The sequence below is a fragment of the Nycticebus coucang genome, chromosome 6, assembly GCF_027406575.1.
Source record: "Nycticebus coucang isolate mNycCou1 chromosome 6, mNycCou1.pri, whole genome shotgun sequence".
Classification (NCBI taxonomy): domain Eukaryota; kingdom Metazoa; phylum Chordata; class Mammalia; order Primates; family Lorisidae; genus Nycticebus; species Nycticebus coucang.
Window position 1 is genome coordinate 35,355,485 of NC_069785.1, and position 25,277 is coordinate 35,380,761.

At 42.8% G+C, this 25,277-nt stretch overlaps 1 protein-coding gene across 2 annotated transcripts in view; it reads right to left on the minus strand.

Annotated features, from left to right (window-relative positions):
- RYR3 (ryanodine receptor 3) overlaps positions 1–25,277 on the minus strand; it is a 502,828-nt gene that overhangs the window by 124,308 nt on the left and 353,243 nt on the right. For both annotated transcript variants that reach the window (XM_053594081.1, XM_053594080.1), the window contains 9 exons: positions 24,721–24,994; positions 24,141–24,255; positions 22,405–22,534; positions 20,968–21,071; positions 9,784–9,919; positions 4,537–4,717; positions 3,400–3,508; positions 2,557–2,677; positions 1,249–1,418 (listed from right to left, as the gene is read on the minus strand). In XM_053594081.1, coding sequence (XP_053450056.1) covers positions 1,249–1,418; positions 2,557–2,677; positions 3,400–3,508; positions 4,537–4,717; positions 9,784–9,919; positions 20,968–21,071; positions 22,405–22,534; positions 24,141–24,255; positions 24,721–24,994 — 1,340 coding nt within the window. The remainder of the gene's footprint in view (positions 1–1,248; positions 1,419–2,556; positions 2,678–3,399; positions 3,509–4,536; positions 4,718–9,783; positions 9,920–20,967; positions 21,072–22,404; positions 22,535–24,140; positions 24,256–24,720; positions 24,995–25,277) is intronic.

Sequence of the window (25,277 nt, forward strand, 5' to 3'; positions counted from 1 at the left end):
TTGTTTCATCTACAAAAAATTTAGGGCTTTGATCAGGAACCTTAGGGAAGCCCCTCAGATTAAGAAAATTATGCCTTTTTAAATCAAGGAATTTACAGAAAAGTTCAAAACAAAAGTAACGGTGGATGCATTGTTTGGGTGGCGCCTGTGGCTCAAAGGAGTAGGGCACTGGCCCCATATGCCGAGGTGGTGGGTTCAAACCCAGCCCTGGCTAAAAACTGCAAAAAAAACAAACATAAAAAAAAAAAAAATGTCAGAAAGGATCCTACGCCCCTGACACTGCCATGGACATAACCTTTCTCATCTCTATGCTGCACATATGGCTGGGGCTCCCACTTATGACGGGGCTCCTCTTTCGGTCCATTTCTGGGTAACCCCTTCAGATGGAATCCATTCTAGTTAAGGCATTGGCTGCTGACTACCCATCACAGAACTCAGACTTGTATCTCTGTTGGACACCAGATGGAGCCTCTGAGAAATATTCTAACTCTTTAAAAACACCCTAACCTGGTATGGTATTTTTTAGACTTAAGCTGATCTAGTTTGTCTTTTCTGCTTGCACCCAGGACTCTCAACTGTTTCTTTGCTTAGTCCTGACTTGTAGCATCTGGTGTCTAAGCTCTTTAGCTCCCGGGGCCTCCTGTCTCAGTGTCTGCTGACACTGAATTGCTTTAGCTCCCCTTTGTCCCTCACTTGTGTTTGTTCTTGTCCTCTGTACTTACCTCGGTCATGCCCCTGGCTTCAGACCTATCCTTCTTTATGGTCAGTACATGAAACTAAGGAGGGAGAGTGGGAAAAGCATTTCTAGTCTATAATGCTGCCAGCCAGCCTTTTCCATAAACAATAGTCCTTATGGATGATTTTTGTCCCCATGGGGATATTTGGTGATATCTGAAATTTTCTTTGGTGGGATTTGGAGGTGGTATCTACTGGTATCTAGTGGGTTGAGGCCCAGGATACTGCTAAACATTCTGCAGTGCGTGGGATAGCTGCCCCACAACAAATCCTGCCACGGTTCAGAGACTTAGCCATTGACGGGGGTAGATTGAATTTCTGGGGTCAAATTCACCTACGTTTAAGTCTCTGGCCAATAAATTAAGATCTTCCATTTCATGGTGCTTCTGTTTTCTTACCCTTTAAAGCAGGCTACTAAAATGTCATCAGTAGATAGAAAATATTTTTTCTAAGTCCAATGTTGCTAATTTTACAATCATGGGAAAAATAATTTTTCTTATTTTTGCAACTTACTGTATCTAGAGAGGCAGAGGCTCTTAAGTCAGGTAAAAATCCAACCTCTAATAAGTGGAGCAGAAAAGTTTGATCCTTAATGCCGTAAACTCGGTCCAAGAACAGCACCATGGGTGCCTTGTGGTCAGGGCAGAAGTTGGCTGCCATGTCTGGCTCACTGACTGACCCATCTGAAAGACATAAAGAAAATCTTATTTTCCTTTTTCTATCTCCACCGTCTCAAAAGGCAACACAGAGCTTGTCTGTCTATGGCTTGTTCTTATAAGTAACAAAAATTTTGGAAATAATATAGGTTGAGCATTGCAAATGTGATAACCTGAAATCTGACACACTCCAAAATCTAAAACTTTTTGAGTGCCGGCATGATGCTTAATAGATATGCTCACTGTAGTATTTTGGATTTTAAGATTTGGGATGCTCAATCAGTAAGTATGAAGAAACCATTCCAAAATTCAAAAATGCTTCCAGTCCCAAGCATTTTGGATTAGGAATATAGTGTTGTGTTAAAGATAGCTTATCCTGAGTTACGCTGGGTTGAAAAAGCTGATTGTTAAAATTCTAAGAATTTTGTGACCCAGTTGTTAAAACATACTCATTATTAAAAATTAGAATTTATAATTAAATTACATTTAAAGAGGTAATAAATACTAGAATTCATCACTTTCTATTTTACTATAAACTATACTCCGAGGTTATTAATATCAATTGTATTTGTGTATTGGAAATACAGTACAATGGTGGGCCCTGTACATTCTCTTCCCAGCTCTGTGGTCAGTGACATCACATTGATAGCTTGAAATTGGCCATGGGGAGAATATTTACACCACAGGAATGGTCAAATGCTAGAAACCAGAGTTTAATTTATTGCTTTGCTGATTGAAGACATAAGAAAGCAAGGGAGAAAAACGTTAATGAGGTACAGATTAAACTTTAATATGTCACGTCTGTAGCCATGACAACATAAATAGCATAAAAATTCAAGAAAACATTCTTTTAGTATTCAGAAACTATTAGCTGATTTAGGTGAAACTTAGAACAGGTCTTCTAAGAATTTGAATCTTATCTTCATAAGGGGGTTCAAAGATGAAATGCAGAATACCATGAGGAAAATAAAAACTGCTTGAGTTGGAGAATAAAGACGGGATTCTGAATGAGGATAAAAACCAATCTTCCTCTTCCTGTTTCATCTACACTAAAACCCAGGAAAGAGAGCCCTCAAGTGAGCAAGCTATATATTCACAGCATATTTAAATACTGTTGTAGAAAGGTGGGAATGTACTGGCAGAACCGCCTGCGGCTGCTTCTCACCTTTGTTTAGGGAGGGAAGTTTCAAGGGGATGCTGATAATCCCAACCAGGTCCTCGGTGGGGACCAGGGAGCGCAGGATGGACCTGATGCGGATGGCTTCCCCTTTTCCTGTCTGGATGAGCTGGAAGGGAAGCATCGGAGGACGAGATTAGAGAAATGAAGTTCCCACCTCCTGTTCCACCCCCACCTCCAAATCTTTGGCAGTAAAATGGCTCCCTTTAAGGGCAGGCACATCTCTGTGGGCCTAATTGCTGTAGACACTTCTGGGCACAGGGAAGGAGGGAAGTGTTCTCTTGATTTTTGAGAAGTGATATGACTAAGGGAGTAATTCAGACTAAGGTTGTCACTTGACTGCTAGCATGGTCATGCGGTTATAATACCAAGTCTCAGGAGCAAGTGCTCAGCCTATTAGTGGCTTCTCAGTGTGACTACACTTCAGGAAGCTGTCAGTGGTCAGGACAGAAGTGTTGACAATGCCAGGGTTACCAGGAAGAGAGGAGTTTCCACGTGGTATGTCCCGATGGCCACCTTCAAGAATCAAGTTGGTCAGTAGCACTTCAACCAAATCAAGGCACGTGGAAACAATTTTGGGAGGTTTTACAAACAAAATGTGTAGAGGAGATGGACGCTCAGCTGCTGCCACAGAGACACCACCCAGCACAGAGGGTGGTCCAGGAGCCCTTCCTTAGCAAGCGGAGGAGTCAGTTATTAGAGATGGAAATCACTTTTGATGTCAGCTAAAAGAAACCTAGAGAAAGGCATTTCGCAAATGCTAAAGATGGAGCTAGAAGTTACATTCAGAAAATCTACAATGTTCCTGGTGCTGGGACCTTTATCACTCACGTGCATTTCAGGAGCACAGCGGCCCAGTAGGTCTATGAGAGCTGAATAAAAGGACATAATTGCATTGCCCATGTGCACGATTTCTTCTTCCTCTTCCTTATCCTCTGTGCTGTGGAGAGAATTGACACAGGGAGCGTGAGGAAGCCTGGCAGGTGCTTCTGTGTTACTGGACGGGGGCTGCCTGATAAGGAGACACTGCTCTTTGTTGGGCATCACACGTCCTTTCCTGGGAACTCCTTCTCCCTTCAGAGGTCAATGAGGTGGTTTGATTTATTAAGCTCAAAGGACACAGATATTTGCCTGCGACATTCCTGGGATCTCATGAACTTTAAGGCATGAGCAGTGACCTCGACTGCCCATGCAGACCATACCTCCTACCAGCCTTTTGTCCCTGTTCCTCCCTGTGGCGAGAACACACATGGACAGCACAGGGGTCAGGAGTCAGGAGGGCTGAGTTTTTAGTAAGCTATGTGGCCTTGGGCCTCAGTTGTTTTCTCATGTCACATGAGAAAGTTGGAGACATGATACATTTTGGGTTCTTTCCAGTTCTAACAGGTCACCTAACAAAACTGATGACCAAGGAAAAAGCCAATTGCCTGGAGAGTCACCTCTGCTGGGTTATACCCACTCTCTAGTTTCTAAGGTCTGAGGAAAAGGATATGAATAGAAGACGTAATAACAGGAGGCCATCAGGTGGTTCCCTAACTATATCCTTAACTTTCAAATACCAAGGTTATTAATGCTGTGACTTTTCACATTCTGCTTCTTTTTTTTCCTCCCTAAGAAATCAAAATGCTTTCCTGATTAGTCCTCATACTTTCAAAAGAGGAGTGAGATAAGGACTATAACCCTGGTCCAGACCTTTTAGCTTCCTCCTGCAGCGATGCCGTTGGGAGGCTATGAGTTTGCTGTTAATGTGATTTGCCAGTGGGGCTGAGCAGAGCAGAGAAAATGGAAAAGGGTGAAGGTGAAACTGACCCCTTCGCTTACTCCATCAAAATGCTTGATGGAGCGGTTTTAAGTGTTTAACTAAAACGGTTAAGAACCTGTGCTTTCTCTCACACCCTTCTTCATCCATGTACTCACAACATTTGGAAACTCACCACCTATCTCCAGAGGGCGATCCCATTCACTTACACTTCCCTCTTGTATCCCTGAGAGGGGAGGTCGAGTGTTGGGTTCTCAGAGATCTTAATGGCTCCCTGCATGGCTGCCAAGAGGCCGTTTCCTCCCTCACCCCGCAGGGCTGGGCCAAAGCACTCTGGGCGTCTGATGAGCAGCTTGACCACGACGCTTGCATTTTCTTCCACACTCTCACCTAAGAGAGGGAGGCATCATTTCTTTCTCATTGGAAAGGACAACCACTGAATTTATTGCTAGTTGATGAAGCTGGGAGAACAGTATTTCATTCAGCTTGTCATCTACTCTTAAGATTGGGAGCTAATATCCATGGAGAGAAAGGTAAGCTTTGATAAATGAGGTTAGGATCTGTTTATTTAAAGTATTAAGATCACCATTATGGAACAGAATTTTACTCTTTAGCCCAGGATTTTGTACCGTTGAGACTATTTCACTAAATTCAGGACCTCAGAGGGCAATTACGTATGACACTGCTGAGTCTGCTGTGGAATACTGATTCATTCACAAGTAACTTAGAGAAAAAAAAAAAAAAAAGAACTTTACATCTTTATTAACACTGTGAGGGGATGCCAAATTGCTTTCTTCCTTGAAAGGAGATATGATTCAAGCTGGTGTGCTTTAATTAAAATTTGGGGAGGTGACGTGTTAGCTCCTGACCTAATACTCTCTCAAGGTCAATATGTAACCTAAAAACAATCAGGTTTGAATGGATGGACTTCAGGGAATTTTTGAAATCATTTATCCAGATGAAGAGTCTATTGGATAAGGCTTTCTTGGTTATTCTCAAAATAGTTTTAAGTGATAACAGGTTGGAAAATTACACTCTGATGGTCTTCTCTTTGGATGAACCATAGACAACTAAGATAGGGTCTCATTTCCTAATGAAGCTTTGATTGGCTGGAACTGGAACACTTGGGAAGGGACATCCACTGCTTCTCAGAGCCAACAGTTACATTCAAAAGCAATTTTACAGCTTGTTCAAACAACTTCATAAAACATACCTTCTGTCTCAGGTGAAATCCTAATTTGTGTCTGAGAATTTATTCCTGAGTCAGGACTCAAAAGCAAGGTTTTTTTGAATATATTGGATGAAGCCTGAAGAAAAGAAATTCTTTTACAAAATCAAAGTATTTCTTGCAGGATTGAGCTACATCATAGAGGATGTAATGTGGTAGGTTGTTGTGTTATTTATTATTATGTAAAAATTTATCTCGAATCCTAGCAGGCTAACACAACAAATATTATCTCATAGTTTTTGTAGGTGAGGAATTTTGGAGTGACTAAGCTAGGTTCTATCTGGAGATCTCACATGAATGCCAGTGAAAATGCTGACCAGGGCTGTAGTCTTCTGAAGGCTTGACTGAGACTGGAGCATCCGCTTCCGAGCTCATTCTGGCTGTTGGCAGAAGGCTTCAGTTCTCAGTTACTCAGAGTGGAAGCTTCATAGGGCTGCTGGAGTGTTCAGGACATGGCAGCTGGCTTCCCACAGTGCCAGTGATCCCAAAAGAGAGTAAGGCCAAAGCCTCCATGTCCTCAGCAACCTGATCACAGATCGTCACTCCACTTCATCCTCTTCACCAGAAGGGATTCATTAAGTAAGTCCAGATCATACATAAAGGGAGGAGAATTAGACCCCATGTTTTGGAAGAAGAAGAAGCATCAAAGAATTTACAGACATATTTTAAAACCACCTCAGCAGTTTAAGTTCTGCTTAATGAAAAATTTTATGAATCCACTTAGAAGTGTTGAAAAGCACTTGAATGGGAACCCAGAAAACCTGGCTTTTCTTTCCAGTTTTTAGCTAACCCCTGTGTGAGTATGCATACTGCATCATCTCGGGGGGGGGGGTCTCATTTTTTCTGTTGAGATTTGTGGCCTGTCTAGTTATACAGTGAGTCTATTATTCTAATCTATATGCAGAGATGTCTCTCACCATGCCCAGAAGAATAGAGGGGTAAGCTTGCTGTCCAATGCTTGAAATTAACTTGTGCTCATTTCACACACAAACTCATACTGAACTCACAGCTCTGGAGAGCCCACCTAGGGCCACAGCTGCAGTCTTGTTCCAGAGCGTGGCTTGCTGACCTTCTCTCTAATCATTCAACTATCTGTATTGTAGGTAAAAATTCAAGATGGTAACATGTGCCACTATAGAATTGTATAACTTGATCCAGAAAAAGTTTCCTTAAACTGAATTTAAACAGCTCATTAGCATGCATTCACTGTTTCACTGAAGCTCGATCCTTCAAGAAGAATCTAAAAATTTTGAAAAGAAGTTTGTCTTCAAGTTTCATCCGAAATACAACCTCAAGAAAGAATTAGTTTCTATTAAACCAGAATGTGTGTGAAGAAAATTCTCAGGAGACACGGGAAATGTAAAACAATCACAATAATGGGTGGAAAGAATCAACAAAATTTCCTTGAAAAGAGCAACCAAGGAGAGCTTGAGTGACCTTGCAAAATTTGTGCAGGAGCTCAGATAAAGTGATGATTCTGAGGGCCAGGCCCACGCTTCCTTCTTAAAAGAACCTGGTATTTGTACTTGATAATCACAGGAAGGATACTTTTAAAAAGTATCAGGAAAATCATATGTAAAAGCAAATACTCTGAGTCATAGATGTAACTCACAGTTTATCACTTTCAAATGTTTATGGTCTTCAATATTTATGACTTTTCATGACACAAATAATAATACAATTTTAGGCATCAAAAAATGGAGGAAAGCCTAAACTCTGGTTATTTGAATTCTGGACTCTGATTCTCTTGGTTCCCCTGTGGAAATGCTTGTGAGTCAGCCACAGTTTTTACCAACATGGGGATTCAACTCATCTCTTCCTACAGCAATTAGCACCTTGGGGGAATTTGATGGGCTAAGGAATCACAATGTTCAGAAGTTGCAAAGTCAGACTGAGTTCTGTATGGAGTTTGCTGTTGAAATTTATTTGCCCAATTAGCCTTATTTTATCTGTCTCAGGCTTTCAGAACTAAGCTAATTAGGTTGGCTACTGCAACTGACCCAGGAAGCCATCCTTGATTACTGAACTGTGGACATCTGTGGGAGTGCAGAGCCTGCCCTGCAAGAGGAAGGAACTGGAATGCAACCATTGTTGCTAATTAGACAAGGGACCAAGGAGAAGAATTTCCAAAGGCTTGTAAGGAAGAGAAGACAGTGTGATTAGAAGAGAAAGAACATTCTCTTCCTAATTACCTGTAGCTCAGTAGGCTTGACTGCCAACCAAATCCACTGTGGTGAAGCTAAATATTAACCTTGTGGGCATTTTTCAAGGGAGAGGAAGATCTGAAGTAAACTAGTTTTGCCCCAGGGCTTTCAACAATGTCTTTGCTTGAGTTCCAAAATGAATAATGAGCTTAATAACAGTGCGAATGTTCACAGTGCCTTTCTTCAAAGGCTTTCAACACTGCGTTCATAGTTCTACCTTCCTTTCCACGTTCCTAAGCAGTGGAGGGACATGGAAATGATTCTCCTCATTTTACCGTGGTAAAGCAGTCACGCTTACCACAGGGATAATTAGGAATGCAATGGTTTAATCTTCCGCCCATTACTTTTTTACTCTTCTGTGTTCTAACTTCAGTTCCTGTGTTGAGGTTCCTTTGCCTAGAACACACTCTTTTTCTTCCTTCCCTTGATGCAAATCCTTGTCCTAGGTAACTCCGCTCCATCCTTTAGGAATAGCTTAAACATGGCCCCAGAGGACCTGCTCCTCTCAAACACCCTGTACTCTTCCCGTGTGCTTGCTTTTCTCCCAAGACTGTATATTCCATAAGAACAGGGCCTTATGTCTGAATTATCTAACCCTGGATGCTCCAGGGTCTTGTGAGCGCCTGACATATACAGCCATTCAAAAATATTTCTTGAATGAATGAATAGATTTCATTGAGACTCAAGATAGAGGCTTGAAATGATTCAATATAAAACTAGAATGACTACCCATAACCAGGGCAAATTATCAACCTCTGTTTGAAAAAGTCTAAGTTGTCCACTTCCTCAGATTTTAGTGAGTCTTAAGGGGAGAAAAAAAACAACTCTGAATAAAGTCCCAGGGTCCCAGAATGAATGAGTCTATCGACAGTCTCATTTAGTTAATTTACAGAATCACAAGGCAGAGGCAATAGCCAGGACCCTGGCTATCTTTACTTTCTTCTTCTTTTTTTTGGTATATGCCAACTTTGATATGGTGCCACACAACTTGTATGAACCAAATCATTGCAAATGGTGAGGACATGTCATCTTCCCAGGGACATCCAGCCTAGGGGAGGGAGGAGGTAGGGCTATGTCTGTAAACTACTGCGACAGCACGGAGGAAAAGGCCAGGAACAGTTTACCCACTTAGTCATTAATTCAACCATTCACTGAGTCTGCAACGAGGAATAGTAGACAAGTTGTGAGTAACACAGCAAAGCCAGGACCCCAGTGGAGATGAGCAGAACAGAATCAGCCTAGCTGGGTCTCCATAGTCCTGCAAAGGAGCTTCCAAACCGTCTTGCAGATGTGTAAGAAATAAATTCCTATAATTCAATGCCACTGAGCTTATAAAATATTTGATATGCAGCAGCAGCAGCAGCAGACTGATACGGGGTGAGAGGAGAAGCAGGTAATTCCATTCCTGTGCACCTGCGGGGGGGTGCAGATAAGCTAACGACAGCCCACTGTAGTATGTGACCAGTGCAGATGGAGAGAAGCAGATAAGACTTCCATGTTTTATATGCTGAATCAACAGAACTTGCTGATGGACTGGATGTGGGGACGAGGGAAAAGGTTCATCCAAGGATGCCACCTACGATTGGCCTGAGTATCTGAAAAGTCGATGGTGCTACTTAAGGAGCTGGGGAAGAGCAGGATTGGGGTGATACCATCCAACAGTCTAAAGATCTGGAGGTGCATGTGCACTTGGCTGTGTGGAATAGGTAAGATATCAATGACAATACTAAGACCTCTTTTACTGACAGAAGATGTATAGACAGGTGACAAGTCTGACCCCGAGCCATGAGTTTCTTGCTGGATCTGGGATTGGAGTGGAGTTTCTCTGTTCACTGTACTCCACTACTGATACTTGTATGGCCTGACTACTGATACTTGTATGGCCTAACTCTGAGATTTCTCTTGCCACCTGACAAACATTTGCAGAATCTGTTATATTTGCAGAGAAGGAGCAATGGTAAGGCGCCCTTTCCTTGTATGTGCTCATGATTATGCCATCCTGGCTTGGAAAACATGGAACTTACTGTTCACGAAGACGGCAAACCTCAGGAAGGACAGGTAGCGTTCCCCTTCAATGGGGTTCCAGCCGACATCAGGGTATCCTTTGGCCAGAAGCATGGGGCAGCTCTGCAGGCCACAGCCTGCCAGGTAGGTCACCACCTGATAAGAACAGTACCAAGGTGAGGTGTGTACTTATATATATTAGGATGGGTATATACCCAAAATAACTAAAACCAGGGTCTCAATGATACTGCATACTCATATTCATAGCAGTATTATTCACAACAGCTGAAATGCGGAAGTCAGTAAAGTGTTCACCAATGGATGTATAAGCAAAATGTGATATATACATGCAATGGAATACCTGGCCTTAAAAAAAAAAAGGAAATTCTGACAATATGCTACAACATGCTGGACCTTGAGGATATATGTTAGTGAAATAAATCAGTTATAAAAAGACAAATACTGTATGATTCCACTCATATGAATTGGTTAGAGTAGTAAAAACCATAGCGACAGAAAGTAGAATGGTTGCTAGGGGCTAAGGAGAAGGGGGTATGGGGAGTTATTATTAAATGGTTCAGAGTCTCAGTTTTAGAAGATGGAAGTAATTCTGGGGATGGATGGTAGTAATGTTTGCACAACATTATGAATGTATTTAATCCCACTGTACTATACACTTAAAATGATTAAGATCCTAAATTTTATATGGTATGTACTTAACCACCATAAAAAATTGAAAAAAAATTAAGCAATACATATGTATTAGAAACAAAAAAAGCAGCACTCTAGATTTTACAAGAGACTTGTGAAATTCTGAGAACAGAAAGGCTTTTATTTCCGTAGAAACTAGAAAGAACTCAAGACTTTTGAATTAAATAATATGGCAAATTTATAACTAGAACCTCTGATCCAATTTTTGTTTCCAAGTAATTAACAAGATCGATTTCCATTGTTAGGAACATGGTGTGTTCCTGGGTTTTTCCAGTTCTGGCAAGAGGAAGTTGTCACTTAAAAATAAGCCTAACTAGAGTTCATCTGGGGAGATGACAGTGGACAGAACATGGCCCATGTTCATTTGGCTGTGGTATTGTGAGCGAAACATTCAGCTCCTGATTGACTCTGAGTGGGCCCTTGACTAATCAGGGGCCCCTCCTCAAACTCTGCACCAACAGAGCTGTCCAAGGTCAAAAGCCAACAGGACAGGCCATGATTGTTTAAGGACTGGGACTGTAGTGTTCTCTTTGCTTCCAGGTTACTAGACACTTACCACAAGATCTCAGCTGCAGGGGTGTCCAACCTTTTTCCCCCCTCTGCCAAACATTGGGAAAGTAAGTACTGTCTTGGCCATACATTAAATACACAAACACTAAGAAAAGCTGATTAGCAAAAAAGAAGGTCTGTGCATACTTTTTGTGATATCTGATGCCACAGATAAGCAAAAAAAGTCCTCACAAAATCGGCAGGTTGGATACCTCTGTGGATTTTAGATTCTGCTATACTTTGAAGTTGGTTCAAGGCAAAAAGCTTGGCAAATAAACCTTTGTTTAAAATGCAGTTGCTATTCTAATTTTGCCTTTGATATTTTATGTATACAGGAAGAAGAGAATCCACTGTGCTGCAAAATCCTCAAAGCCAGGAATGGTGGGGTTTGTTTGTTTTTTGTTTTAAACATTTTTTAATCCCCAGGCCTTGGCGCTTAGTAGGTGCTCAATAAATGTTAAATGAATCACATATTTGCTGAGGTCAAATACTCTAAGTTATTTTGCAAGCATAATAAATCCAGGGCAAAACTCAGAGAATCTATTACCACACTTTTTTCTTCTTAAACCAGTTAAGGATATTATTCTGCTTGGAGCTCAGATTTGATTTTGTCTTAAAAATGTCAGGGAAATGAAAGGAGCAAGATGGCAGCCGAGTAACACCTTCCTTGCATCTGGGCACCGTGAGTCTGGGGATGTAGGACTCCAGGCATCTCTGGCTGGTGGGATCTGCCTATCATCACCCCTGAAGGATACAGGGAGTCAGTGAGAGACTTCTGGACCCCAAGAGGAGGACTAAAACAGTGGAAAACCGGCAAGTGGTCGCGTGTGTTCAATCCGTCTAAACCCGCCTGCAACTGTAAGTTCAGTAGCAGCGAGACTGCAAACCAGAAAGGCCTTACCTGTGAACTGTTTTGGTGTCTTTGGACTTGGCACTCAGCTGAACTGCCTTGGGGAGAGCCTGAGCGGGAGTGCGGAGAACTTTGGCCTTTGTCTAGGGCCCCAGTCTGAGCCGCTGAGCCAGACGGAGCTAATAGTGTTTGGTTCTGGGTCACAGGCAGAAATCGTGAGCGATCTGCCCCGGCAAGCTCCGCCCTCAGGGTCACAGAGCTAGAATTGGGTGGGAGCTGGTAACCCAGCGACCAAGTAGCCTAAGGGCGGGGTCTGAGCTGCCTTGCAGCCCTAACCCTCGGGGGCAGAAGGAGACCAGTTTTGACACACAGGGTAAGTGGATAGCCACTTCAGCAGTGATTCCAGTGACAAGCACTTCCCTGAGAAAGCTTCTGCTCAGTAAGTGAACAAGTTCAAAGTGCCTTTTAAGTGGGCAGAAGAGAGATTTAGGGTGTCTACCTGCTGGGGTTTGAGAAACTAGCAGCCTCCAGTCGTATCAGAACTGTGATTAACATCTCATACCCCAGAAGACCACGTGTTGCCCAGACAGTATTCAATAACATATACATACTGCTTTGTTTTTGGTTGTGTGTTTTTTTTTTTTTTTTTTTTTTCGGTTTGGTTGGTTTTTTTGTTTATTTTGATGTTGTGGATTGTTGTTTTGTTTTTTAAGTTCAACCTTTTCCATACAGATCCATTTTCTTTCTCAATTTTTCTAGTTTAATTATAATTTCCCATTGTTGCCTATTTCAATAATTAGAACTTCATTTCTGTTAGTGTTTCTACCACTATTATTTGGTTTTTCCAGCCAATTTTATCCTGTAAAGTTTTCTGTTTGCTTGTTTTGGTTTGATTTATAGCATTTTTGTCTTTCCTCTCTACTTGGTGGAGGTGGGGTAATGTGTCTGATCAGGTTAGCAAAGAGCTGCTGACCTCAAGGGAACCACCCAACTGGGCACCCCCAGAAGGTGTTTTTTTTTTTTTTAAGGTTGTATCAAAGTACCCTACTGTACACCTATATTGCTCTGTCTCCCTCTTTCTGTGCCTCTCTTCTTTTTGTCAATATTCCTTTTACCCACCCCCTCTCCTTTCTCTATTTTTCTTTTTTTTTTCTTATCACTCGGTCCTTCTTTCTTTCATCCCTTTTTTGCTCTTCAACCTTCTCACCCTTCTGGTCCTGTAACCCTTAGTCCACAGGCACAAGAACTTAAAGAGCAAGAGGAAGTGAAAGGAAAATTAGGGCAAGGAAACAGATAAAAGAAATCACCCATGAGGAAGAATCAGCAGAAAACTCCAGGCAACATGAAGAACCAGTCCAGAACAACCCCGCCAAGGGACCATGAGGTAGCTACTGCAGAGGATTCCACCTATACAGAAATGTTAGGAATGACAGAAAGGGAATTTAGAATACTCATGTTGAAAACAATGAAAGAAATGATGGAAACAATGAAGGAAACTGCTAATAAAGTGGAAAATAACCAAAAGGAAATCCAAAAACAGAATCAAATCAGAGATGAATGATATGAAGAATATAAAAAGGATATAGCAGAGCTGAAGGAAATGAAACAGTCAATCAGGGAACTTAAAGATGCAATGGAAAGTATCAGCAACAGGTTAGACCATGCAGAAGAAAGAATTTCAGAGGTAGAAGACAAAGTTTTTGAGATAACTCAGATAGTAAAAGAGGCAGAAAAGAAGAGAGAGAAAGCAGAATGTTCACTGTCAGAATTATGGGACTTTATGAAGCGTTCCAACATACGAGTTATAGGAATTCCAGAAGGGGAAGAAGAATGCCCCAGAGGAATGGAAGCCATACTAGAGAATATTATAAAAGAAAATTTCCCAAATATCACCAAAGATTCTGACACACTGCTTTCAGAGGGCTATAGGACCCCAGGTCGCCTCAACTCTAACCGCGCTTCTCCAAGACACATTCTGATGAACGTGTCCAAAGTCAAGACAAAAGAAAAGATTCTGCAAGCTGCCAGGAGTAAGCGCCAGTTGACCTACAGGGGCAAATCCATCAGATTGACTGCCGACTTCTCTAATGAAACTTTTCAAGCAAGAAGACAATGGTCATCTACCTTTAATCTACTTAAACAGAATAATTTCCAGCCCAGAATTCTGTACCCTGCTAAGCTAAGCTTCAAAATTGATGGAGAAATCAAATCATTCATGGATATACAAACATTGAGGAAATTCGCCACAACAAGACCAGCTCTACAGGAAATACTTCAACCTGTTCTGCACACTGACCACCACAATGGATCAGCAGCAAAGTAAGGACTCAGAAATTAAAGGACAGAACCAAACCTCCACACTGATGCAAAAGATAAAACTAAGCAATGGACTCTCACAAAATAAGATGAATAGAATACTACCACACTTATCAATTATCTCAATAAATGTTAATGGCTTGAATTCCCCACTGAAGAGACATAGATTGGTTGACTGGATTAAAAAACACAAGCCATCCATTTGCTGTCTGCAAGAAACACACCTGGCTTCAAAAGACAAATTAAAGCTCCGAGTCAAGGGTTGGAAGACAATTTTTCAGGCAAATGGAATTCAGAAGAAAAGAGGAGTTGCAATCTTATTTTCAGATACATGTGAATTTAAAGCAACTAAAGTCAAAAAAGACAAAGATGGTCACTTTATATTGGTCAAGGGAAAAATACAACAAGAAGACATTTCTTTTTTTTTTTTTTTTTTGTAGACACAGAATCTCACTGTATCGCCCTTCGATAGAGTGCCGTGGCATCACACGGCTCACAGCAACCTCCAGCTCTTGGGCTTACGCTATTCTCTTGCCTCAGCCTCCCGAGCAGCTGGGACTACAGGCGCCCGCCACAACGCCCGGCTATTTTTTTTTTTTTGTTGTTGCAGTTTGGCTGGGGCCGGGTTTGAACCTGCCACCCTCGGCATATGGGGCCGGCGCCCTACTCACTGAGCCACAGGCACCGCCAACAAGAAGACATTTCAATTCTAAATATATATGCACCCAATTTAAATGCTCCCAGATTCTTGAAACAGACCTTACTCAGTCTGACCAATATGATATCTGATAATACCATAATAACAGGGGACCTTAACACTCCTCTTACAGAGCTGGACAGATCCTCTAAACAGAAATTAAACAAGGATATAAGAGGCTTAAATGAGACCCTAGATCAACTGTGCTTGATAGACGCATATAGAACACTCCATCCCAAAGATAAAGAATATACATTCTTCTCATCACCCCATGGAACATTCTCCAAAATTGATCATATCCTGGGACACAAAACAAATATCAACAGAATCAAAAGAATTGCAATTTTACCTTGTATCTTCTCAGACCATAAGGCACTAAAGGTGGAACTCAAGTCTAACAAAAATGCTCGACCCCACCCAAAGGCATGAAAACTAAACAATCTTCTGTTGATTAACAGATGGGTGAAGGAAGAAATAAAACAGGAAATCATTAACTTCCTTGAGCATAACAACAATGAAGACATAAGCTACCAAAACCTGTGGGATACTGTAAAAGCAGTTTTGAGAGGAAAATTCATCGCTTTAGATGCCTACATTCGAAAAACAGAAAGAGAGCACATCAACAATCTCACAAGAGATCTTATGGAATTGGAAAAAGAAGAACAATCTAAGCCTAAACTCAGTAGAAGAAAAGAAATCTCCAAAATGAAATCAGAGATCAATGAAATTGAAAACAAAAGACTCATTCAGAAAATTAATGAAACAAGGAGTTGGTTTTTTGAAAAAATAAATAAAATAGATAAACCATTGGCCAGACTAACGAGGAATAGAAAAGTAAAATCTCTAGTAACCTCAATCAGAAATGATAAAGGGGAAATAACAACTGATCCCACAGAGATACAAGAGATCATCTCTGAATACTACCAGAAACTCTATGCCCAGAAATTTGACAATGTGAAAGAAATGGATCAATATTTGGAATCACATCCTCTCCCTAGACTCAGCCAGGAAGAAATAGAGCTCCTGAACAGACCAATTTCAAGCACTGAGATCAAAGAAACAATAAAAAAGCTTCCAACCAAAAAATGCCCTGGTCCAGATGGCTTCACTCCAGAATTCTACCAAACCTTCAAGGAAGAGCTTATTCCTGTATTGCAGAAATTATTCCAAAAAATTGAGGAAGAAGGAATCTTCCCCAACACATTCTATGAAGCAAACATCACCCTGATACCAAAACCAGGAAAAGACCCAAACAAAAAGGAGAATTTCAGACCAATCTCACTCATGAACATAGACGCAAAAATTCTCAACAAAATCCTAGCCAATAGATTACAGCTTATCAAAAAAGCTGAATCAAAAAAGTCATTCATCATGATCAAGTAGGCTTCATCCCAGGGATGCAAGGCTGGTTTAACATACGCAAGTCTATAAACGTTATCCACCATATTAACAGAGGCAATAATAAAGATCACATGATCCTCTCAATAGATGCAGAAAAAGCATTTGATAAAATCCAGCATCCTTTTCTAATTAGAACACTGAAGAGTATAGGCATAGGTGGCACATTTCTAAAACTGATTGAAGCTATCTATAACAAACCCACAGCCAATATTTTACTGAATGGAGTAAAACTGAAAGCCTTTCCTCTTAGAACTGGAACCAGACAAGGTTGTCCTCTGTCACCTTTACTATTCAACATAGTGCTGGAAGTTCTAGCCAATACAATTAGGCAAGACAAGGAAATAAAGGGAATCCAAATGGGAGCAGAGGAGGTCAAACTCTCCCTCTTTGCTGACGACATGATCTTATACTTAGAGAACCCCAAAGACTCAACCACAAGACTCCTAGAAGTCATCAAAAAATACAGTAATGTTTCAGGATATAAAGTCAATGTCCACAAGTCAGTAGTCTTTGTATACACCAATAACAGTCAAGATGAGAAGCTAATTAAGGACACAACTCCCTTCACTATAGTCTCAAAGAAAATGAAATACCTAGGAATATACCTAACGAAGGAGGTGAAGGACCTCTATAAAGAAAACTATGAAATCCTCAGAAAGGAAATAGCAGAGGATATTAACAAATGGAAGAACGTACCATGCTCATGGATGGGAAGAATCAACATTGTTAAAATGTCTATACTTCCCAAAGTAATCTACCTATTCAATGCCATTCCTATCAAAATACCAACATCATACTTTCAAGATTTGGAAAAAATGATTCTGTGTTTTGTATGGAACCAGATAAAACCCCGTATAGCTAAGGCAGTTCTCTGTAACAAAAATAAAGCTGGGGGCATCAGCATACCAGATTTCAGTCTGTACTACAAAGCCATAGTGGTCAAGACAGCATGGTACTGGCACAAAAACAGAGACATAGACACTTGGAATCGAATTGAAAACCAAGAAATGAAACCAACATTTTACAACCACCTAATCTTTGATAAACCAAACAAGAACATACCTTGGGGGAAAGATTTCCTATTCAATAAATGGTGTTGGGAGAACTGGATGTCTACATGTAAAACACTGAAACTGGACCCACACCTTTCCCCACTCACAAAAATTGATTCAAGATGGATAAAGGACTTAAACTTAAGGCATGAAACAATAAAAATCCTCCAAGAAAGCATAGGAAAAACACTGGAAGATATTGGCCTGGGGAAAGACTTCATGAAGAAGACTGCCATGGCAGTTGCAACAACACCAAAAATAAAAATGGGACTTCATTAAACTGAAAAGCTTCTGTACAGCTAAGGAGACAATAACCAAAGCAAAGAGACAACCTACACAATGGGAAAGGATATTTGCATATTTTCAATCAGACGAAAGCTTGATAACTAGGATCTATAGAGAACTCCAATTAATCCACATGAAAAAAGCCAACAATCCCTTATATCAATGGGCAAGAGACATGAATAGAACTTTCTCTAAAGACGACAGACGAATGGCTAACAAACACATGAAAAAATGTTCATCATCTCTATATATTAGAGAAATGCAAATCAAAACAACCCTGAGATATCATCTAACCCCAGTGAGAATGGCCCACATCACAAAATCTCAAAACTGCAGATGCTGGCGTGGATGTGGAGAGAAGGGAACACTTTTACACTGCTGGTGGGACTGCAAACTAGTACAACCTTTCTGGAAGGAAGTCTGGAGAAACCTCAAAGCACTCAAGCTGGACCTCCCATTTGATCCTGCAATCCCATTACTGGGCATCTACCCAGAAGGAAAGAAATCCTTTTATCATAAGGACACTTGTACTAGACTGTTTATTGCAGCTCAATTTACAATCGCCAAAATGTGGAAACAGCCTAAATGCCCACCAACCCAGGAATGGATTAACAAGCTGTGGTATATGTATACCATGGAATACTATTCAGCCATTAGAAAAAATGGAGACTTTACATCCTTCATATTAACCTGGATGGACGTGGAAGACTTTATTCTTAGTAAAGCATCACAAGAATGGAGAAACATGAATCCTATGTACTCAATTTTGATATGAGGACAATTAATGACAATTATGGTTATGGGGGGGGAAACAGAAAGAGGGAGGGAGGGAGATGGGTGGGGCCTTGGTGTGTGTCACACTTTATGGGGGCAAGACATGATTGCAAGAGGGACTTTACCTAACAATTGCAATCAGTGTAACCTGGCTTATTGTACCCTCAATGAATCCCCAACAATAAGAAAAAAAAAAAATGTCAGGGAAACATCAACAGGAGTGAGATTTAGGCAGAGTTAACAGGGCTGCAGATGCGGAGCATTTCACTGGACACTAACATAATCGTGTGTGTGTGTGCATACATGCATGTTGAGGTGCGGTTGTTGTTCAATTGTAATAAACCTAATTTCTGTTGTGATCAGTAACAGAGAGGAACTCTGGCATTTCCCAGGACTTTGCTGTTCTCTCCTGCAAACCAAACTTGGGTAATTTCCTGGCCATCTGCAAACCAGGAAGAGAGACCTCAGGAGAAATCAAATCTGCTGACACCTTGATTTTGAACTTAGAAGCTTCCGGAATTAAGAGAAAATGAATGTCTGATGTCTGAGACACCTAATCTGTGACACTTCATAATAGCAACCCCAGGAAATAAATATACCCTCCTCTTACAAAAAATACGCGGCAGAAACACAGGCATGTACTGTTTTATAATTCCGATTCAGTTTCCTATTAAAATTTTATACATTTAAAAATATATATAAGGTATAAAGAGGATTTTAGGTTCTACAAAGAGGATTGTATCATTCCATCAACACATAAACACAGGCATTTTGTCCCGTCTGGTTCATGACAGGCCCTCAATAGTTGCTAGTCAATGGATTTGAAACAGAATTTACTAATTCAAAAACTTCTGCGAGTTTTGGTGGGTCACTATCATTTCATCTGAACAGATCAGACATGGTTCTGCAGCTTGGCCAATGATTTCCCGCCAAGGCCTGAAGCAGCAGAGTCTTTGCCAGTGGTGACGTTACCTACACTCCCCGTGTGGTGGCCTCAGCCAGATGAAGGCGACCCAGAGTGCTGCCCCTCTTTATGCTTTTGTTGGTGCCTTTTCTTCCCTCTATGTTGGTGGTCCTCAGGGCTCTGGCCTGGCCAACCTTTGGGGTCACGTTCCCCCATCCCAGAGCTCAGTCACCCTCCACATACTCCACGTGCAGCTCAGAGAGCTCTCCTGAGACTGTTCCATAGTCAACCCGTAACTTGACCTTGCAGGGGAGACTTAGGATTGCTCAGACTCAACACAACGTGAAGCAGACTCATCACCTGACTCCTCAAATCTGCTCCACCTCCTGTACACCTGAGAGAAAGAAGCAGGCTGGCCCAGTGTCTGATTAATGGCTGTTATCTGTCCTCTTATCTAAGGTCCTTTGGATCCCAAGATTCCTCACATCCACTGTGCTGGTGTTGGTTGAAGCCAGCACCTCCATGAGCTTGGATTACTCCAGACTCCTCTCCTTGCCTGAAGTCTTATCTCTGTTCTAGTCAGTTGTTACTGAAACTAGGATGCATCCTCTAAAATACAAATTAGATCATGCCACTTGCCCTATGGTCTCCAGTGGTTTCCACCGGGTTTGGCTTGTAGTGACATCCTGTAACATAGCAGGTCCCACCACAGCCTGGAGCCTAAGCTCTTGCCTCCTGGCTCTGCTGCCGACTAGCCCCATGGCACGGAGGATGCTGCCCAGTCTCTCTATACCCCCGTCTCCTTGCCTGTAGCTCATAGGCAATGATAAAACGGCTGTTCTAAGGTCACGTGAATCAATCCATGGGAGCCTTCAGCGTGGGCCTGGCACATAGCGATTTCACGGAGCACGCACTTCCCATACTGACAGTAGTGGTTCCAGGAAGTCCAACTCCCTGCTGCTCCTGCCCTGCTTCCCTCCTGGCACTTTGTGCCTCGGTCTGACCAACTCTCCACCTCTCTAGCACCCCATGCTCTCCTTTTGAGCCTCAAACAGGCATGCTTCCCCAGCCACAGGCCACCCTGATTCCTCATGGCCATGAGGATGCCCCTGCTGGGGCTGCGTCCTCCCCATGTGCTCCCAAACCTGCGGTACTGTGGACGACCTTTGGCTTTCCCAGGCCCTCTCGCCCGACTAGGTTGCTCTTCTCTGCACTCCCAGAGTGCACTGTTAATCTTGTCAGCTATCCGGTCAAGGACATAGTGTTGAGAAAGAGATGGGAAAGGACACGGGTGAACCAGTCCCAACCTCTGCCACCACCAGGAGCTCCACAAGCAATACCGGGGAGGGCAGCCCAGCTGTGTCTCAGCTGCACACAGACTGGACATTGACTATACAATTTTCTGTCACGTCTCTTTCCTTCTCATGTAAACTTATAAATTAGATAACACAGAACTTTATTAGGAACCCAGGTACCCAGTGGTGTGCCTGTAGACCAATGAGGATGAGCCTCCACGTACAAAGGACACAAATGCCCACACATTCACGTCTATGATGTTGGTTACTGCAGCCCATGGGAGACCCTTTGCCGCAATTAGGTTCCCAGACCTTGGGCTGCACAGTACACAGAAAAGAACAGTACACTGCCTCCCCAAGGGCCCGTTACCTTCTCCAGGTCTGGTTCCTCTAATCCAAGGGCTAATTCATTGTTGTCCATCACAGAGGAAGCGGCCACATCCAGGGGGGTGGATCCTCTCATTGATGGGGAGGCTGAGGAAGGAGCAGAGAAGGTGTCAGAAAGGGACAGAGGATGCAGCACGGAGACAAGGTTGCAGTGCACACAAGAGGACAGCAGAGGACGGCAGACACACAAAACCTGGGTCACGCTGCAGTTTCCCAACCCGGCAGCCTGCCCAGTTTAAGAACAGCTCTGTCCAAAGCAGCCAGTAGACGGTCTGATATGTACCTCCATGAGAGAAAAACTCAAATCAATTCAAGGTGGGACGTGGGGGAACAAGGGAGACGGGAGGAGGGGGAAGAGAGGGGTTATGGTGTATGGTGCACCTCCTGGGGGGAGGACATAATTATGAGAGGACTTTACCGAACAAATGCAAACAGTATGCTCTAATGTACAGCTCTGTTTGCTGTCTTTCGTCCCCACACTCATTATTGCCTGTAAACATGGATTAATAGGAAATGAGTTCATAGGACCAGCCAGACTGTGTCTTTCCAAGACGTCGTCTAACACAAAAACTTCTTGGGGGTCCCCTTCTCAGATGTCAGTTGACCAACCAAGCCCAAAGAACTTGGTCATTTCTGGGGGCTACCACCTAGCATTTAAAAATAACATCTCATCACCAATGTCGTTTTTGAATTTTCTTAGGTTTTTTTTTTTTTTTTTTTGCCTGTTACAGTAGAATTAAGAAAAACTTCAGGTGGAATTTTATAAAAAGGTTGGCAGTGTAAGGTTGCATTTGAGAAAAAAATGAGATTTCAGACTTCAGGTGCATGTATTTGTGTATCCCATGGATTCGTTTGGCTTCTTTCCAGACAGGTGACTAAGGCATAGGCACTGACCTGCCTTCCTAGTGGTGGTGATGGATTTACACTGTTTATCCACAGTTGCTCTTGGCCAGGCTGCCTCGCAGCTAAGGAAAGCAATTGCTGTTTGGCTAATGGGACAGGCATGCAGCCTGTAGCCAGCCTGCCAGGAAGAGACTGAATCTGCGACCTTGGTTTCATTAGCATTGCTCTGTGGTCAGCTGAGTGGGCTGGCAGGAGTCGGGTCCCCAGACTACATCTGCAATCCTAGGCAGCATTTCATAAACCATGGGGCAAAGATTCCAAGAGAGATGAAGCAAAATTATATGGCTACACCAGCACAGTTAATGTCACCAATGCTGGTTGGTAGCAACATCTCTACTTAGGCTGGTGAACATAGACATGACAAAATCATTTCAGGTCTTTTTAGATCAGGTAGGGTCCCTTTGAATATTTAAAAATACCAGTGCTTTTATGCAGCTTTTTCCCTTTATTTCCTAAGTGGCCAGTAGGAGTGTGACCTCCAAGTTTGAATGTAGAAGTTACAACATGACATACGTACCTAGGCCAACACTGCTATTCTCTAGTAGGTAACTCAGGTGCTCAAACATGGCCTTCTGATTCTGCCGGCTAATTCGACAGAAATAGCAAAGGAAGCGGCAGCAACTAGCAACCATTTTTGGAAAAGCAATCTGTGGGAAGAAGTAGGAAGTGTCAGAGAAAAGCATCTACCATGATCTATCATGAGGCCTTTCTGAACAATAGGACCTCAGAGTCTTGGGTGGTGGGTTGAGGTCTTGCAAGCTGTGAAAGCTTTGAAAAATGAACTTTCTCCTTACTTCTAGTGTTTTCCAAGACTTATTATGTGGAGGGACAGAGGATGGGGTGCCCCTAGGAAGAGGCTTCCAAAAACATTGAGAGTTAATTATAGTTCCTGAAATCACTTTCCTCTAAAGGAAACAGGTGTCAAACAAGAATCCCCGTCATCCTTGGATGTCACATGAAACTGCAAGGTCCTGCAACCAGACTATTGTTTTTAACTAGGAAGGGAGTGGATAGAACTCTGATGGGAAATAACATAAAGGGAGATGGGTAATCGTAGGGAGACAAGGCTCACCAGTGTATCAATGCCTGAGCCGCCTGGGTCAAGACTGGCCCCTACAGTTACGGAAGCCTGAAGAGCAGCATCTTCCCTGGGAGCCTTCTCCAATTACTTTTGTCCTTGAAATTTGCTCTCCTATAGGCTCTTGTAGTGCTCATAATTTGATTTATACTATTTAGCATGGAGAGGCCAACTTGTATCTCTGTTGATTGTGCTTGGCCTCTCTTCTTGACAAAGTAATTAGCATCCCCAGCTGGGCCACACTTAGTTTAGATTCTATGATATTCAGTACCACGTGTCCGTGTTAACCTTGCTTGGTTTCCTCCTTTAGAATCAGAGGATGTGCTGAGAAATAGAGTCCCTCAGTCTACTTGCTTGCTGAGGCATCGAGACCTTTGTTCATGGATCTTCTTGAGAAATGTCACTTTTCTGAGACATCAGGAGAGGAATGTGAGCAGTGACTATGACCAGGAATATCCAGTGAGAAATATGACGTTGGGCTTCTGTTCTTCCTTCACACTCTCACTTGCCACCACTGGTGATGCTGTGTTGGAAATCATTCACTCCTAGGATCCTGGCACTCGGGGGTTTTCAACATTTGAAATCCAGCCTCATCTACGGCCTTCCCTGCCATCTAACCCCGATGAGGGCCCTGGGCAAACTGGGATAAATGCTCAGTGTGGCCCTGGTCCACTCCTTTCCCCTTGAAAATGGGAGCTTACCCTGACTGTGGGTTCCTATGGGGCAGCTGGCGAGGAAACCAGCTTCTGCAGGAGCCTGACTAACAGAGGAAACACTCACACTCCAGAGGGAATGCTGCCAGGGCCATTAGTAAGATCTTATTCTCATTTAAAAGAGCCTTCTCCAGACTCAGCATGGAGCATGCTCCTGTGTGCAACTGGACGTTGTTCCATCTTGGAAGGAGCAGGGCTGCAGAAAGCAGGAAGCAAACCCAGCAGGCAAATGCCCCAGCAGGACAAACAGAAAAAGCCCCAAGATTCAAGAGCTGATGCCTTTACACGGGGGATTCCATCCAGCAGCATCTTGGGGCTCCTTCCCAGTATTGTACATATCCCCCCATACCCCTAGGAGAGTAACTGAGGCGATAGACATCAGCCAGGTGGCTCTGAACACGTCACCTCATGTGCCCTTGCCCCAGGGGTCATGTTCTGGCTAAGTTCTCCTTAGCGCATTACCTGAGATTTCTCTGTACCCAGCACGTTCACCATCACCTCCATCACCGTCTCATGCATGCCAAGGACTCTCATGAGGTTGGGATGCTGGTAAAACACCTTGTTGTTCATTATATCTCTAGGATAAGGATCAAAGAGAGACTCAGAACTTGCTTATTTCCATGCTGTGAAAATTCAGGGATAAGAACACATAAATACATGGAGGGGGGACCGAATGTCAGAGTGACAGGCTGGAGAGACAACAAGAAGGCATCGAGTCAGTTGGAATCTATGTGGCGTGCCATTTTCAGCTGTCCTCCTCAATTTGTAAGTATTTTCTTTTTCTCTTTGAAAAACGCCCCCCTCCTGGGTTATTTTTTATAAGATTCAAACCAAATAAGTGCTTTTCTACAAGACTCCTCCACACTTCTTTCAACAAAGAATGGCAGTTTACAGAGGTGACTCCATTGGCAAGGCTATAATTCCATGAGGAGTGAAGGCAGGATCAGGGCACACAGATTCCAAAACACCCATATCTCAGATAAACCAGCCTTCCCACGTGTAGTTCTCTAGAGGGAGTTGCACGGAATAGCGAATGACTCACCCCAGCCCGTTGATCATGAGGAGCTCCTCCTCCTTGCCCATCCTGACACTGAGCAGGGAGCGGATCTGGCCCAGTGCAGCCAGCAGGTTGATGGTGTCGCTCACGGAGACCTGGCTGATGGTATAGGTCTTCCGGAGTGCCTGCAGCAGCTCCCCGATGCTGTCGTACTGCCTCCGGAGGAGGTTGAACATCATCCGGACCAGCTCCGCATCCTGGATCTGGTCCTCCTGGGCCCAGAGGATCATTGTCTGTGAGATGAGTTCCTTCAGCGTTGCTGGAAGGACAACAGGAGGGACCACGATGGTGGCTGTCCTGGCTCAGGGAGAGCTGGGCATCTCAGCCACTTCATTCAACTACAAGACAAACTGTCGGTTTTTTAACAGAAGAGGTTAAAAAATTCTTTTTTTAAGGGTGGGTGTGACATGCAAAGAGATAGGCTATATCATTCAAAGACAAACACGGCAGCCACACCATAAGAAAAGAAAATGCCATTATTAATCGAAGATACTAAATATTCTATTTTGATTAAGCAATGTTTGAATCAAGGCCAGAAAGAC